Source organism: Podarcis liolepis (assembly GCF_965112155.1).
Source record: "Podarcis liolepis genome assembly, chromosome: 11".
NCBI lineage: Eukaryota > Metazoa > Chordata > Lepidosauria > Squamata > Lacertidae > Podarcis > Podarcis liolepis.
Window position 1 is genome coordinate 38,055,909 of NC_139565.1, and position 18,509 is coordinate 38,074,417.

The window sequence follows — 18,509 nt, forward strand, 5'->3', positions numbered from 1 at the left end:
GGGAGAGTTTGTTGGGATCCCTTGCCGCAGCCAGTGCTTTTTGTAAAAATAATAATAATAAATAGTTAAAATATAATTGAAGAATGCTGGGGAATGTGCATCTGAATTGTCACCTTTGCCCCTGACTGCAATGGGAATGGCAGAATGTTGAAGGATAATAGTAAATGATTTATCCTGTGGTTGCAAAGAGGATGCCTGCTTCTATTGTGGGAGCAGATTGAAGGAACACTGCTTTTAATAGTAAAGCTTCCACAGTGCTGATCGTGTTCAAGCAGCAATAGTAATACTATGCAGCCATGTATTATTGCAGCAAGAACAACAATTTTAATTGCCTGTGTGCTGTCCAATAACAGAAGTTTGTCTGTAGAATAGCAAAGTTTAGAGTGCTTTTAGTTAGACCAGTCTCACTAATCAGGCTCCTGCTAAATCATTTATTTACAGTGAATTCTTGTATGACTTTGATAGGTGATTTGGGGGGGGAACCTTTTTAAAAGTGTGTGTGTACACATATGTATTTACTATATATGTATAAGCGATCATACTGATAGTTGTATAGTAAATGCTGGTTTGTTTTTTGCACATGTTTAGCTAAGTCAGCAAATACTGGAATTATTTCAAGTGTGTCAACAACAAACCTATGACTTGAACAAAAAAGAGCTTTGCCGAACACAACTCCAGAGGGAGATTCAGCAGATCTTTCCAAGTATGTTATCATTCCATATGTTTCTGACACTCAAATAGTCATGCTTTTAATTATTCCCTTCTTTTAAAGAATAAGATTTTATAGTATAGTTCTTTCCTTGCAGATAGTAGACTCTTTTTGGTTGGATCCTCGCTAAATGGATTTGGTACTCGTAGCAGCGATGGTGACCTGTGTCTGGTGGTTAAAGAGCAGCCAGTAAGTACTAGAAGGAAAGCCTGCTGTCTGTGAAAAGAGCTTTCCAGGATTCTTAGTTTTTTTCTGAGAGGTTGGAAGGAGAGCTGCGGTGTAGGAAGGGGCTGTGATGCCAGAGATCTTTAACAAATTTAGTTAAAAGGAAATTAATGGAATTCTAAACCTGAGTCTTTTTCTTTTTGCATTTTCTGCCCATGCCTGATGACTTGGGCCCCCAACAAATCATGGTCAAGTGCAAATATTTTTATACTTGTAGAACGGTGGTGAAGAATTGGCGAAATTGGTGAAATCATGGTCAAGTGCAAATATTTTTATACTTGTAGAACGGTGGTAAAGAATTGGCCTGGTCCTTATCTCCCTTAACCCTTACAGGCCAAATATGATAGGTGGGCAGGGCCACCCACCCAGCTTCCGATCACCTGACACCACAAGGACTTCAGAGTGGCATGCCTGTCTTGCAAAGAACCCTGCACAGTACTTTGAACTACTTCAGATCAGTTAATAATTGTTCTTTAAAGCACTCCGAGCACTTTGCAAGTCTCTTAAAGAATTGACTGGCTATGGAGTTCCCAGGGATCCTGCTTTTCTGCTGTGATCAACTGGCTGTGGAGTTGCCCATGGAGAACTCAATTGTGCAACTGATCCTAGCTGGTTTATTTTCACTGCCAATCAGCTGATTAGTGAGACAGCAAGCCATGCCACATGTGGGATAGGTGGACGTGGTTTGGAGGAAGCAGCCAAGTTGGAACTGGTTGCCCCCAGAACAAAGGTTCCTCATCCGTATGGTAGAGCCAGTTTATATTACCTGGCTGTTCCTTCTGCCTACTGGGCAATCAGATGCATAAGGTCACATATAGCCGCCCCACCAAAGGTATACTTGCAGGATTTATGTACTGTATACATTCTTTTCTGTATGTGAAGGCAGAAAACAAGACAGCTGACAAAAGAAACTGAATTTATATTTAAGATGAGGGGAGGCACACTTCAGAGGAGCAGAACCTGTAGCAAAACCCCCCAAAATGAATCTGCTTCTCTGTAGCTGAGAAGAAAAAAGGGCAATTAGTGATGGATCATGTGCATTTTTTTAAAAAAGAGTACCTCTTAATAGAATGGAAACTTCACCAGATAATTTGAATAAAATAATCACATTTCTGGAACCATACTATCACTTAGATTAACAATGTAACTGCATTACACGCTGCATTAGCTTTAATCGTGCTTTTAAAAAGACCTACTTGCATTATTCTCATTCCTCATGAAAGCTGTTAATGATTAGCAATACTCATTATGCAAATACACCTTATTCAAGTAGGGGTTTAAGTTGTATTCCAGGAAGGGTAACTTAACTCACAGTGTCTCTCTTTAGTTCTGATAATTTTTCTGTTTTCTAATCTTAAGTGAAAAATGGCGTGTGAGCATAACAAGTATTTTTTTTGTAAATAACAGGGCAAGATCGCTCCGATTATTTTATTCCCGGTATCCCACACTCCCAGTATTATTATTATTGTTGTTGTTATATTATAATTATTATTTATTAATTTATATGCTGTCCTTCATCTGTAGATCTCAGAGTGGTTCACAAGATAAAAATACAAAATACATAATAAAAACTAGAACAAACCAAGCCAATAACCCCTTCCTCCAAGGTACTCTGGCCTGGAGCCATGTAACATTTAATACCTTAAAACTTGCACTATGAATTGAGCACTCGAAAAGATAACTGATGGAGGTGCTGTATTATCAGAGTTACATAATATAATTTGGGGGCCTGGGGTGGAAAAAACCCCAATGTTATATCCAGGGAATGAAACACACACACACACACACACACACACACACACACCAATTATCTGTCCTTTAATGATACCTCCAAACTGCACTCTTTACTTGGGGTATGCTGTAGGACCTGCCCTGAATGGGACCATTCCCACATCCTAGTGTGTTTTTATCCAAGCACCGATCATTTTAACCCTTTTTCTTGTTTCATAAATGATACATGAAAGTTAGGGATGCTTAGGTTGTTGCAACGGTGGATGTAGAAAGATGTGATCTTTTAATTAGCTTCTATTTAATTTCATGTGTTTTTAACAGATGCCTCCACTGGTTTGTTTTAATAGATATAAAATATTCAGGGTTGTATCCAACACTGCCATTCTACTTGCACAACAAAACCTCCCCCTCTTCCCTGCACCCCCCTGCACACCATCAAAAACTGCTGCAGAAGGTTGGGGGACCCTCTGAAGCAGATTGTGTGGGTGCGTGAGAAGAAGAGGGGAAGTGGAATGCAATTCATGCACTTTTAGATACAACCCTCACTCATTTCCTGAATGCATCTGAGTATTAATGGACGTAATTTGTTTCAGATTAATCAGAAGACTGAAGCAAGACACATACTCAGCTTACTCCAAAAACACTTCTGTCGGAAGCTTTGTAAGTTCTGGACTATGTTATAGTGAAATGATGGTTGGCTAATGCTTTGTGATATGCGCTAATGGGCAAGAAACCCTTACATGAAAAACTTTAAATTTAACTTAATTAAGACTGCATTTATGACTGCCCAACTGAATGGGTTGGATTTGAGGTTCCCCGCAATTCATTATTTGAGGCATATCTATGCTGCCGTTCATCACTGGTACCAAGGTGGCTCACAACAATACAAATACATTTCTCTTAAAATCAGCGCACAAATACAAAAGCTGTAGTAAAGCCGCCCAATTGTACTAAATGTTTGACATAATCATAGTTGGTGCTTACGTTCTTTTGGAAGAGGTCTGACCTGGTGGCGGAGAGAAGGAGGAGAGTTGGCGGCAGCTTCCCCTCCCCTCTCTTGGACACTGGTGCGCACGTGCACCCCCTGCGCCACTTTGCAAGGTGAGCTGCAGTGGGCTCCCTCAACACCCTTTGGATGTTGCCCTGGACGCATGTGCCCTGGGCGGCGTTAACATTGTTCCCTTCTGGTTATCTCAAGATGGATCTCAGTAGACTGGTCGCATTCTACAATGTCTATATAAGGGCATGGATGGTGTTCCTGCTGTTCTTGAGTTGTCTAAGGCTTTATAAGGAAACAAGAACATTAACCTTGGATTGGTAGCAAAGTGGCAGCCAGTGCAGTTATTTCAGAAGTGGGGCTCATGGTAGGTAGCCGCACTCAACAGCACAGCTTCCACATTCTGTGCTAGCTGCAGCTTCCAAACCAGCTTTAAGGGCATAAAGTGTCTTATTAAGGTCATCTTTCAGTGTGCCCAAGGCATTAATCTGCATGCTTGCTTAGTGTTTTTTTTAAAAAACAACTGCAGTCGGTCTTGAACTTGGAAATTAATGAGATCTGATGGTTGACCAAATACAATTTTATCCATGAACTGAATAAGAATGATTGAAATGTGTGCATGTTTGGTGCAGTACAGCTTAAGAATTGCTGTGTCATAAAACCCTTTATCTAACTCTTATCTAACCACGGTAAAACAGTGTAATTGCTTTGCCCAAATGCTGTTTAATATATCTGTGAGATGTACTTTCCCCCCTTCCCTTTCAGCAAACTATATTGAGAGACCTCAGCTGATTCGAGCAAAAGTGCCAATAGTGAAGTTCAGGGACAAAGTCAGGTAACTATAATTTCCATTAGTTTTTAGATCTTGTTCTTGAAAAAATGTGCTGGGTTCTTTTTTATTGTGTGGCATAGTTCTTAATAAGATAATGGTTACTGTTACCCAACCCACTGTATGCCCCTGTTGTATAATCAGTGGGAAATGAATCAAAAGTGAGTTGTTGTATATGAATTTCAGTGGGGCTTAAGGTATGTCCTGGTATTTTGATATGCTTGCCTTTTGTGCTGTTAGATTTTATTTATAGCAGAGTGATTCTCTGTGTGACAGCTGATTTAATTTCTCCAATAAATGGCTTCCATAATAAATGGATTGTCTTCCATTCATTATTTTGATACACTATAAAGGGGCCCTAATTCACTTTAGAGCTGGAGAGTAGGTTGAAAGGCGTACAGTGGATCTCTTCTTTCTGCTTTGCTATGTCTTTGTGGGAGGTTGTACTTCATCAGAATCCCAATGTGGCTAAAACACAAGTTTTCATGTCTGTGTTTACATCTGATTTGCATTCTTTATAGAAATAGCAAAGTCTGCAGGGGTTGCTTCTGCTTTTGTTTCAGCTGATTCTTCCAGCTTCTCTCTTAAGACTTCTTCTGTTAAGTCTCTGTTTTTGTTTTTTCCTGTCTTTCTGTGTCTGTCTTACTATTAACTGTGCTGTACCTCAGTGGTAAAGCACAAACTTTGAACGCAGAAGGTCCAACCCCTAGGTCAACACCTCTCGTTGAAAGGATCGGGTGGCAGGTGATGTGATATACTAGATGTCTGCCAGAAACCCTGGAGAGCTGCTGCTAGTGAAGTAGCCTATACCGTGCGAGATGGCTCAGTCATCTGAGCCTTTAGAAGGCAGCTTCCTATGTTCTTAAGGCTGCAAGCTATATTCAGTGATGGTGTGAGACAGCACAGAGGGGTTTGGGGTAGTATAAATAAAGTAACTACGCGATTGTCACCATTCAGCCCTTTAGCATAACACATTCATTTTTTATGTAGCAGCATTTTTTTAAGCATTCCCTTAACTAGAAGTTTGTTTGTATTCTATCTTCCTTGACCTCTAAAGCATGTTTTTTAAAGCTTTTCTGTTATTGCCTGGTTGGTGGGGATAGATCTTCTTCACCCACATTTTATTTAATCTTGGTTATGAAATACTCCCTGGGAGGATGGCTGAATGGTGAGAGGAAGTGCTAGATTGGCATGTTGGCCACTGGAGGTCCCCTGGGGCAGCATTGGAAAGCTCTGCCACTGTCCTGCTGCTGGTGGTAAGAAAAATAGGATAGAGCTCCAAGCAGCAGAGTTTTAAGAAATTGGTTGAAATGTCTGGGGAAATCCGGGTGTTTAGCAGCCCAAATCGGAAGTGTTGATTTTTTTGGCTCAACAACTTTGGCCCCACCAAAAAGCTCACCTTTTTGTCCGGATTTTCACTTTTTGAAATATGGCAACCCTAAAATAGGATGGGGGGGCATAGATCTGCAAGATCCTTACTGCTTTGGTTTCCCTAACATGCCCTGAACCTACTCCAGCCTTGAAGATGGCAGAATTAATTCCCTCCCACCAAAGTAAATGAGAGAGCGGGGATAATGAAAGATTCTCAGTTTAGAGAAAGGGCGAGTAAGAGGATACATGATAGGTAAAGGTAAAGGGACCCTTGACCATTAGGTCCAGTCGTGACCGACTCTGGGGTTGCGGCGCTCATCTCGCTTTATTGGCCGAGGGAACCAGCGTACAGCTTCCTGGTCATGTGGCCAGCATGACTAAGCCACTTCTGGCAAACTAGAGCAGCGCATGGAAACACCGTTTACCTTCCCGCCAGAAGGTACTTGCACTTTTGATGTGCTTTCGAACTACTAGGTTGGCAGGAGCAGGGACCGAGCAACAGTCGCGGGGATTTGAACCGCCGACCTTCTGATCGGCAAGTCCTAGGCTATGTGGTTTAACCCACAGCGCCACCCACGTACATGATAGAGGTATATACAATTGTGCATTGTGTGGAGAAAGTGGATAGAGGAGTATTTTTTCCTTCCTCATAGCACTAGAACTCAAATATCCAATGAAGCTGAACGTTGGAAGATTTAGGACAGACACGTACTCACAGTGTCATTTGTTAAACTATGGAGATTGCTCCCACAAGAGAGAGTGGTTGCAACCAACTTGGATGGCTTTAAAGAGGATTAAACAAATTCATGGAGGATAAGGCTTGTGTTCCACCTCCACTGTTGGGAGGCAGAATGTCTCTGAATACCAGTTACTGGGGAGAGTGCTGCTGCACACATGTTCACTTGTGGACTCTCCTTATGGATCTAGTTGGCCACGGTACAAACAAAGTGCTGGATTAGTTGGCCTGATCCACAAGACTTTTCTTAATGGGAAAAGAGCCCTCTCTTCAACACTGGTTCCTGCTAGTTAGCAGGGCTTTGGACGTGGCGATAGTTCTGCCACGGATTCTTGCCTGCATGGATTGCTCTTTGTTTCTATTTGCTATAGTACATGGTTTTCTGCCAAGTATCAGGGGGCAAGTGCATTATTTTCTACACTTCTGCTGCTCCAAACTTTGTCAGAATTTCCTGGTTCTCTTAGTAAAGTGGAAAATAATTTTGTACCTTTTGTGCTAACTTGCTACTTGTCACGAGGCTTTGGTTTCCAGCTAAGATCAATCCATTACAGTTACCTTAATTATATTAAGTTGTTCAATCCTGCTTTAGAATTCATTAGAATCCATTTTCCCAGGACCTTGATAAATTATGTGTCTGCTTAAATATGTGGCTTGCTATGGAGCAAATTGAGAGTCAGATTGTGAGCAGCGCTTAATTGTTGCCTGTGCTCAGTACTGGAACACATAAAACAGTAAATGCCTTTGAGCAGCAGCCAAGTGCATTTTACTTCCCACTGATCCATAGCCCAACCTTCCACATCTAGAATTCAGAGGCAGAGCTGCCAGGCCAGAGACTACCAGATCTGAGGTGGCATGATAACCTGCTCAGTAAAAAAAGCTTGCTTAAAGCTTCACATTTCTGGTATTGTCCACTCACTAAAGGGTGTTTTGGCTGTTAACACTTTTCATGGGGGTGGGGACTTTATCTGTAAATCACATAAAGGTGAAAATGGTAATATTTGCAAAACTTGCAATTGTTTGTGGCTCAGCAAAGATGCTTCTGGGTGTTTCAGCATATTCTATGGTTATATATTGGTATAAATCTTCCCAAATTTTTCATCATTGGCATGTACCTTGGGGAATGATCACTCCAGAAAAACGTCTCATTGAAGTGGGAAATAGGTTACAGTGGCAAGAACACTTGAGTTTTATTGCCCAGCTACTGGGTGGAGATGACAGCATGCTGTACCAAGAAATTATAGGGTTTTAATCCAACCTTTTCAGACGAGTGACAGTTCTGAAAACTCTAGCCCTGTTTTTGTTTACATTTGCACACAAATGAAACACAGATGGTATTCTGAAAAGCAAAGCAGGCTTGTGTTTGTAAATCAGTTCCACAACAATGTTTTTAATCAAACCATAATGAAGTAACTGTGTTAGGTGCCTGCTGCAAACTTTTTTGTTTCAGCAAACCTACGCAAAATACAATTTAGGGATCTTTATTTGTTTTGAAATGTTTTCCTTAGCTGTGTGTTATTGATTATGTACACTGGTTAAAGTCTTGTGATTATGCTATATAGAAGTCCCAATAAGTATATAGGATTTATTTGTTAAATTTGTGCAAATTTATTTTTTTTCTCCTCTAGCTGTGTGGAGTTTGACTTGAATGTAAACAATGTTGTAGGAATAAGAAATACATTCCTTCTCAGAACCTATGCATACAGTAAGTAGTCTGTACTTTTTATATATATAGATGGTCAGTTACCTAAGATTCTCTTTCTGTGTTTGCAAACTGAGATGCTACTCAGTATCTAAGCTTCAATACTAGATAGGCATACTTGGTAGTAAATCCAGCTATTTCAGTGGGACTTGCTTCTGAGGAAGCTTGTATAGGATTAAGCTACAAACATTATTATTAAAACACACACCAAATGTGTCGAAATTCAGTTGTTGAGGCATACTTTTAATAAATTGCTACTTTATTTTACCGTACTTTGTTCACTGCCTAATGCTTTCAGTTTAATATAGGCCTGATATAATTTAGCCTCATAATTTACTTACTGTTCTATTACTATTGTTGTTAATATTACTATTATTTAGACAAAAGGGACCTGCAACAAAATGTTGTAGCAAGGAATGGTCCTGCTGTTTTCCACTGTACTTCATTCCTTTCCCCATTCCAGGTGTGCTGTTTCCCTATCATCACCACCACACAAACAGTCAGTAGACCACTGAGCTGTTTTGGTGATTCCTTCTCCCCTCCCCTTGGATTTTTTTCAAGCTTTTCTGGACTTGTGCAAACGATGAGGCACCCCCCGCTAAACATGAATATATTTCTAATGCATGGCTGGTGCTAAGGATACACCTTCAGAGAATGACTTTACTGTTAGTATATAGGACATCACCATCAATGCCATTTTTACTGAACAATATAAGCTAAAAAGACAGGACTTGGCTCAAAGAAGCTTAAATATTCTAAATTTAAATTGGACCAGGAGACAGCACAGAGAGGAGGTGGTAAGGGAGAGCTTAGGGTTCGAAAACAAAGAAGGGAAATTGGGGAAAGGGAAGAAACTATAACACACGATTAATATGATCATATATTGTTGCTCTTTCTTATTTTGGCCAGGGAGAAGGACCAGCGATTAAGCCAAAAGGCTTCATACAAAAAGGTCACTATTATGAGAGGTGGCTTTCCATAGGTAGAGAGACTTCCAAGCATAAGGGACAGCAAGGAAGTACTGGTAAAAACTATTTAAAAGACAGTACAATGGTACCTTGGTTTAAGAACAGCTTAGTTTATGAACAACTTGGATTAAGAACGCTGCAAACCCGAAAGTAGGTGTTTTAGTTTGTGAACTTTGCCTTGGAAGCAGAACATGTTCCACTTCCTGTTGAGTGTGTTCCATTTGTAAATTGAGTCCCCCGCTGCTATGGGAAAGCACGCCTGGGTTTAAGAACGGACTTCCGAAACGGATTAAGTTCGTAAACCAAGGTACCACTGTACCACTTTTGATATCTACAATTTTGGAATTGTGGGTGGCAATGATATATTCATTGAAAAAGTGGGAATACATGTATGTGTGTGTGGAGCTTTATAATAGGTGTTTATCTAATGAGATTGGCTCAGCTGTTCTGCCTGATACATTTTTGTTTTGTTCACAGTTGAGAGTCGAGTGCGTCCATTAGTGCTTGTTGTTAAGAAGTGGGCAAGTTTTCGTGGCATAAATGATGCCAGCCGAGGCACTTTAAGCAGCTATAGTCTCGTGTTGATGGTTTTGCACTATTTACAAAGTAAGTATATTTTTAACTTTGGTAGTCTGCCCCCAACCCCTGACTGACTTACCTGGATTGCTTCCTGCTTACTTTAGCCACTGTTCTAGAACTTCTAGGAGCATCTCTAGATAAAGTGCTTTTTAACACCTTCACATGGTGCCACATTCTCAGTATATCACCCTAGAATATTTTTTTTTACATTAAGCATACATATTCCTCTTCTTTCAGAGTTTTGACATTCCTCTGTGATCTAACTTCATGAAAAAATACTGTAGGATTATTGTTGGGTTTCTTGCAATATTTTAAAATACAGCTAACAGCAGGAAACAAATTGGAATACCTCCCATCCATCTTAATAATCTTGTAACTAATTGTGTTTTAAAATGTAATATAAGTAATAGCTAATGTAAGCAAGTAACTAATGCTGCTGCTATTATTTATTATACATTTCTATTACACTTACGTGCAATAGAATGCTGTTCATCTTCCTTAAAAAATATCCATTTAGTGGATAGAGGTGTGAAGTTTCAATAGTGACCATTCATTAATTTTTGGCAAATTGAATATGTTTGGTTCTGGGTGCAAGCCCTTCATTTTCCCCCACTGCACCATTCTTGTTCTTGTCTTCATTCTTGTATAATGGAAGCCACTTACCTCATCACCGGAGGGAGCCTCAGGGCTGCATTCCCTTTGGGGGCAATCTTTTCAGGAGCTGCAGGGTCATTGTTCGGCAGGGCAGGAAGCAATAGTGGGTGGAGCAAAGGATTTGCCAAGGTTACATTCCAGCCATGGAAAACACACACACCTGCCTTTCCATCCAAGCAAGGAACTGGCATTATTGCAGTCAAAGGACACATTCCATCTAGGCAAAAAATGCGCAAGGACTGCTTGGAGCACAGGCACCAAGTATTATGACATGAGGAGTGAGGGTGTGCCCAGGGAAAATCTCAAGGGCTAGATGGATTTCACCCAGGCAAGTGAACAGGCTTCTAGAAGAGAAACAAAACATTCTGCCCTTGACAGCCTTCTGCATTTCTGGGCTCCGTATAGAATGGGGAGGACTTCATCATTTTCCCCCATGCGGCATAGTAAGCAAGCTGGAAATTGGCACCCCACCAAATTCCTTGTCCAGGGGCCACACTCCCACTTTGTGTTTATGCTGAAAGTGCAGGACGCAAAGCCTTGTTAGTTTATCCAGCACAAAAATAAGTGGGCTAGTGGCAGAGGTATGGATAGCTCTATCCTTCCACCAGTTGTCTATGACACTTCTGTGCTTGATGTGCAGGAGGCAAAGACTTTCCAGTCACTCAGCATAGAAGCCAAATGGGCTGGTGGCCGCTCTCCGAAGCTCTTGTGGAGGAGGCACACAAAGAAGGGCCTCAGAGGGTGATCTCAGGGTCCAGGGACATTCATATGGAGAGAGGTGGACCTTGAGGTATTGTGGTCCTGAGATGCTTAAGGCTTTATAGGTCAAAGCCAGCACTTTGAAATTGGGACTGAAAACTAATTGGCAGCTGGTGCAGTTGGGCCAGGATCAGTGTAACATGCTAAAACCATCTTGCTGTTCTGCACCAGCTGAAGTTTCCAAACTTGTTATTAAAATATTAAACTTTTTCAGAGCTTGCTTTTGGTAGGAAGTTCTTTTGCTCTATAAAATGGGAAATTCGGAAGATTAAAAAAATAGAAATCCTATAAATGTATTAGTACTCAGCCTCTGTGCACCTTGTTATTGTGGAAGCTTCCATTAGAAATTAGGAAGTGGACAAGTGTTTATTTTAGAAGAGGCTGGTATGAACACTATTAGCTTTATTTAAGAACAGGATTGGGGAACCTATGGCCCTCCAGATGTTTGCTAGACTAAAAGAAATCATTTCTGATGTTTGGCCATAGTGGCTAAGGCAGATGTAATGCCTTAACATAACACCTGGAAGACCACAGCTTCTTTATACCCATTCTAGACCAATTGGAATACATATGTTGGCAGATTTAACTGGTAAGTATTCACTTTCTGAATTACAGCAGTTCTTAAGGAGCTGGATGAGGTGTGCCATAAATTGGGTAAAACATATTGAATTCAAGGATTAAAAACATAGGGTGGATCTTAAATGCACTAGGAATAACACTAAACTTCATTATTCATTCATGCTTTCTCACAAAAAATGAGAATGCGTGAGCACTAATGTATTGTATTGCAAACCATTTTTGGATATAGCAGAATGTGACTTCTGTAGCTACTTTTTTGTCTTCCAGTTATGTGTTTTGATGTTAAGAGACCCAGTTAAGTGTTTTGACACTCCAGTTTATAAGATTGCTGCTTCAGTACAATTGTATAGATCATCTTCATTTGGTGAAGAGTTAATAAAATGCCAGCCCATTTCAGTTACTGAAGGGGAGCAATTGGAACAGAATGGTCATTCAGCCAAAGTTTGTAAAAGTTAATTCAGCTGGAAGAAAACTTTTTTTCCCATCCTCCTTTTGGCATTGCCATATATTCTGAGGCAGTTTCCTCAGTATTTACATGGTTTTGGGATTTGGTTAGGAATTGCAAAAAGATGTAAATAATTAGGAAGACTCCTTTTTATTTAGTATTTTTTAGTAACAGTGGCTGTTTTTATGGAGGCAGACTATGCTTTCTGTAACCAGAGAAATAGGTAGTATTGAAAGAGTCATTGCATTTTCATAGATAAGAATCTACATTTGTTCTTCAGAAGCCTGTGTTCTGTAACAAATTCCCATTGCCTTTATAGTGAAAAATGTCCACATTGCCTTAGATAAAACCCTGTGTAAACACACCAAATAGCAATATATTACTAAGTTTGGCTTAGATGAGTAACTTTCATATTATAGAATGGTTAACCAAGTTTCACACAAACTTATGAAAGGTAATTTTGCTTAATTTAAAGGCCTAGCAATTAACATTTGGAGTTAAGCATTTAATTCTAGACCTTCAGTTCACACCACTGGTGTAGCTGATATGTTGTTTTCTGTGAAGTACATGAATCACAGCGACTTTAAACTTTTTTTTTATAGCCCTACCTGAACCTATCCTTCCATCCCTCCAAAAAAATTACCCAGTAAGTGCTTCTTATAAATTACTACATAATATGTTTATTAAAAATTGATGATCTACAATATGAATGTTGCTTTTAAATTTGGGTAATGGCAAAATATGCCTATGACCATGCTTGTTAGATTTGTGCAGTGAGCCATCACTGTATGCCCGTGTTTGTAGAAAGTTTCCCTTGCAGTCTGGCTCCCTCCCCAATCCCTTTTGTTTCATACAAGCTAAATTTTTACAGAATAATTCTGATCAGGTTCCATTGCTAGGAAGTAAGACCCATTTATTTCCTTGGGACTTGCTTCTAACTGTGTGCACTTAGGAGTGAAGCGCACTGCGTTTAATCAGACTTGTGTCCTTTCTGTTCTGCATATAGGGCATGTCAGTGCCGTGCTATGATTATCTGGTACTGTTCTGGATTTTATTTCTCTGTAGCCCATTTGCCTTTGGTGGTCTTGTAGTTCACATGCTCCTGAAGCTGGCCTTCTTTCCAGATCATCTGCATGCCTCAAGATCCTGTTAAGTTGGCTGCATGATTAGAGATCGCTTGCCTCCCTCCTAGATCTTCTTATCATGCCTGGGGCAAATGTGCAGTGGAGTGTTTGCTATCCTAGAATAGCTCAGTTGCCACAAATTTGTGCTGTAAGGGTTTAACAAACAAACAGAATCTGCTGTGAAACAGGTGAAAAATGTCCCAACGTAATGGCCTAGATCTGACCAAGGCAGTAAATCTATGTCTGGACTATTTCAGACTTCAAGTGGGGTCTCACATGACTGAATCGGTGAGATCTAGGCCACTGTGTCCCAGACTGCTGAACAATGAGATACACTTTCTTCACATTATTACTGCTAACACAGTAACCTGTTAGGAGTATCTAGGGAATTCTTCCAAGGCAGCTCACTCAGTCTGCACAGATAATACATATATTTGGAAGGTATTGCTGTTACATAAAGTATCTTTTGTTATGTATTTAGGAAAGCGTGCTCCTTGACCTTCAAGTATAGATTTGAAAGTATAGATTCTTCAGTGCCCAGAGCGCTTGTTGTGTGGCTTTCCGGGACAGAGCAGCTGAGTGAATGGCAGCAATTGAGGCGTGACACTTGGGAAATAATTGTCTCACATTCTAGAGGGCTAGTCATATTGGTGTGTGGTTGCAAAGGCAACAAAGAGCCTTGGGGCACCTTGAAGAGTAATCCATTGTGGCAGAAGCTGTCATGGGCCAGAGCTCACTTCATCAGATGATTTAAGTGGTCTGCCGAGTGATTAGGGGTATGTTTGATTTGTTTCTTTTAAGTGAGGCTGGAAGGTTAAGCAATACAAGTGAGTGCTGTAGGTATATGTTAGGACTACGCAGTGCGTAAATGGATACATAATCTAATGAAATTAATAAGCTTGCTTCCACACTAGAGCTGCTTAGTGCTGCTGAGGCATTTCTTTTCCATAATTAGCTGAGTTTAGAATTAAAAAGGGGGTGCACTTCATATAGTAATACATTAAGTAGTAGTTCCCTTGTCCTGGAGCAGAATCCTTCTACAGTATTTACTCACAAGTAAGTTCCATTCAGCAAAGGTCCTTCCTAATGTCAGTTAAAAGTTTTAATTGCAGGGCCAGCTGTTTTGGTTCTACTTATTATAATATCCTGCCCAGGATGGATAACAGCAATAATTAAAATCATATTTATTTATTTATCTCCAATATTTACATACCACCTAATGACAAAAGTCTTCTGTGTGGTTTGCAAGTAAAAATTAAGAACAGGAAATACAACAGGAAAGTAAAACCTAACATAGGGGTCGGCAAGGCTTACTGGGCAAGGGCCGGATCTCTCCCGCGAAGATCCTCTGTGGGCCGGACTGGCGCGTTGGCGCTAGAAATCGCTTCTGCACATGCCCAGATGCCGGAAATCGCCCCGGGATCACAGACATGCACAGATGCAATTTCTGGCGCATGCACAGAAGCAATTTCCGGAGCCGTGGAAGAGAGTCGCTGGACGGCTCAGTTCGGGGGCGGCTGTTTACCTTCCTGCTGGAGCGGTACCTATTTATCTACTTGCACCTTGACATGCTTTCGAACTGCTAGGTGGGCAGGAGCTGGGACTGAACAATGGGGGATTCGAACCGCCAGCCTTCTGATCGGCAAGCCCTAGGCACTGTGGTTTAGACCACAGCGCCACCTGCGTGCTTACTATGTGACAAAGAATAGAATGGTTGCCTGAGCGGCCATAGTGAGAGGGATAACAGAATCTCGATGAGCAAAGAGCTTCACAGCTGCAGGGCTACCACTGAGAAGGCCCAGCCATGTGTAATATCCCCATAACAAATTCCCATTGAGAGTAGCACAAGCAGGGCCTCCCCTTCTGACTGGTTTTTGGTGCCGTGAGAGATCACAGCTGGAGCATTAGTATAGCCTCTTAAGTGCCCCAATGCATGTTCCCGTTAGTGGGGAATTAATTACCGGCTTCTGTGCCTTTCCCCCGTTTTTTCTTTTTCTGTTTTTACTGAAATAGCACAGTTTTGCTATTTAAAAAAAGCCAGGGAGAGGAAATGTAATTAAAGCCTCCCCTTGCAGAAAGTGGAACTGACATTGATGCAATTAAGAGACCAGCCTGACTGAAGCTGCAATTACATTTCCCCCCCCCTCTCTCCCACACCCACCCACATTCAAATACTGCCGGTGGGGGGGGGGCAGGGTGGAGAGAGAAACATGGGAGGACAATAAGACAGCAGGCTGATGATAGAGTAAGTAAATAAAGGATGGTAGTTCTGGAAAGCTGGGCTAATGTGGAAGCAGCTTAAAACCGAGCCCCCTCATAGGTCACAGTAAGGACTTCCGGGGCTCAATTTCGCAAGAATAAGAGATGAGCAAGGTTGCTTATTCCTTAATTTTAGTTCCTTAAAGCATGTTGTGGATGCTGCACGATTTGTTCAACAAGAGAAGCTAAGGTTGGATTGAAATGGGTGTTGGAAAGTTTTGTGTTGACAAAGTAATTCCCTATGCTGCAAGATAAACCCATCTTTTAAAAAAGTTTGTCATGCATGCATGCCGAAGCAAAGAGGTTTAAACTAAACAGTATTTTAGTTTCAAGGGTGAGAAGGTCGAAGCAGGCGTCCACTCATGCGGTGGGGCTCTTTTGTCCTTCCTTCTCCCAGCAGCTTCCCACATGCCCCTAAAATCTGGGGTCACACAGGGACTGGAAGCGGGGAGAAGAGAAACTAGAAGTTGCTTTGCGCAAGTGGATAGCCACTGTCGACCACAAAAATATATTATTTTCTATTTCTGTTCTTCATGTATCTGTGTGGAATCAAACCTTTATGTATTGTTTACCATATTGGTGCCTTACTACTTATTTAAAATTGTGCTGAGCAAACTGTTCTGTAAAGCATCCACACTCTCTGCATAAGTTTATCAACTCATATTGAGAATCTGCCTTTTAAAATGCTGATCATACACAGTTAGACATTAACATCAGCAGTTACATGCTCTTTTTTTAAAGGCTAGCAAGGAACAGTGGAAAACTTTCTGACATGGTAACATTTTAGAGTAAGCAGATTTATCTGTCTTCTTGCAATCTCATGTCTTGGGTTAGTGTTAATACAGCACTTTTAAAAATTACATAGTTTAGTAACTACTTAGTTACTGTACTCTGTAGTTTCATGGCTCGTTTATAATGTTGCAATAAATCTGAAATTTTGTTTTACCATTTTTGTAAATGTAAATAATACTAAGTATTCGTGTCACTTGACTTTGTAAAATTCAGTTTTTTAATGCTTAATTGACTTTCACATATCAGTTAAGTGTAGCTAGTACCACACACTTGTATGGTTACACTTTACTGTGTAACTTAAAATTCCTATTTTTAAACACTGTTGCCTATGAGCATAACCTGGCTACATTATTTTCTGTTCAGTTTCCATTGAAATGAATGGGAGTTGTGGCCAATGTATTGGTGCAGCTCCTAATCATGTGCTTTATTTCTAAAATTGTATATCTTGCCCTTCAATGGCCAAGTGGTGTTCCAAGGTTCGCTTACACAATGTTATGTTTTAATAAATAAGAAAAAAATAGCATTTATACAAAGCCTAGTGACAAGATGCAATTTGTATCCAAGTTAAGCACAACTTCCCATTCTTCTTGTTTCTTTTCACCGCATGTTGGCTATTTAGGGTGTGATACTTTGTGGTAGTGGTTTCTTTTACATATACTGTACAATCAAGGGCCCACAACTACAGTTGAGCACTGAGTGAGATTTTGGAATACACATACCAGATGAATATGTGCCAGAATGTGATAAACACCCGATTAGTAAGTTTCAGGTAGTCAGAAGGTTTGGGTTATATACCTGCTGTGTCATTGAGCTGATACTTGCATTACAAAATTAGTGAATACAGTGGTACCTCTGGTTACGTACTTAATTCGTTCTGGAGGTTCGTTCTTAACCTGAAACTGTTCTTAACCTGAAGCACCACTTTAGCTAATGAGGCCTCCCGCTGCCACCGCGCCACCGTTGTGCAATTTCTGTTCTCAACCTGAAGCAAAGTTCTTTTTTTTTAAATAAATATTTATTAAGTTTTCACAAATTTTTAAAAACACATACAATACACAGTAGAAAAATATACATACAGTAACAAACAAACACGTATAATTTCAACTCCTTTTTTCTTAAACTTACTTCATCGACTTCCCCATACCTCCCCTTTCTGCGTTCCAATTCCCAAAATTATTTCAGCAAATCCTTCCCCTTAATTTTATCCAATTTTTTCCTTTTCTTTTCTGTTACTTAATTTTTTATAGCTGTAATCCCTTACTTTATGTAACCACAACATTTTAACATTCATTAATTTTGCAATATTTTTTAAGATAAATTTTAAATTTCTTCCAATCTTCTTCCGCCGTCTCTTTCCCCTGGTCTTGGATTCTGTCAGTCATTTCAGCCAGTCCCATGTAGTCAATCACCTTCATCTGCCACTCTTCCAAGGTGGGTAGATCTTGTGTCTTCCAGTACTTTGCTATAAGTATTCTTGCTGCCGTTGTAGCATACATAAAGAACGTTCTGTCCCTCTTTGACACCAATTGGCCGACAATGCCCAAGAGAAGCAAAGTTCTTAACCCGAGGTACTATTTCTGGGTTACTGGAATCTGTAACCTGAAGCGTATGTAACCCGAGGTACCACTGTAAAGCGGTTTTTAAAAACAAAAAGGTTCAGTATGAAAGGGGGAGTTGGTCTCAGGCTCCTGCTTCTTGTGTCACTACCCTTTAGAGCAGTTTCAGGAAGATCCCAGGTAAACATGGTTTTGTACCAGGCATTATATTCTGCTCAGAGAAGCAGTTTGGAGTGAAGGCAGATGTGAGCTTGAGGCTCATTTCCGTTATAGTGTACAGAAAAATAAGTGTTTAGCAGACTGCATTGCTTGACATGTACTGATTCTGAAACATTTGCCTTGCACTAGTGCACTTTGAGTTAATATGCAATCATGTGTATTGTGAGGCTCTGGGTGCATGCCATTATCATGGGCAGTTTGTTTTTTCTCCTATGGGCTTAACTTAACAGTTAGTTTTACAGAAAACAAGAAGCATTGAAGTCTTTTTTAGGTTTAGT

The 18,509-nt window shown here is 40.5% G+C and overlaps 1 protein-coding gene across 3 annotated transcripts in view; it reads left to right on the forward strand.

Moving 5' to 3' along the window:
- Positions 1–18,509, forward strand: part of TENT2 (terminal nucleotidyltransferase 2) — a 34,951-nt gene that overhangs the window by 5,455 nt on the left and 10,987 nt on the right. For all 3 annotated transcript variants that reach the window (XM_083465363.1, XM_083465364.1, XM_083465365.1), the window contains exons 5-11: positions 589–703; positions 807–898; positions 3,259–3,325; positions 4,428–4,497; positions 8,224–8,300; positions 9,743–9,871; positions 12,884–12,927. In XM_083465363.1, the coding sequence (XP_083321489.1) occupies positions 589–703; positions 807–898; positions 3,259–3,325; positions 4,428–4,497; positions 8,224–8,300; positions 9,743–9,871; positions 12,884–12,927 (594 nt within the window). The remainder of the gene's footprint in view (positions 1–588; positions 704–806; positions 899–3,258; positions 3,326–4,427; positions 4,498–8,223; positions 8,301–9,742; positions 9,872–12,883; positions 12,928–18,509) is intronic.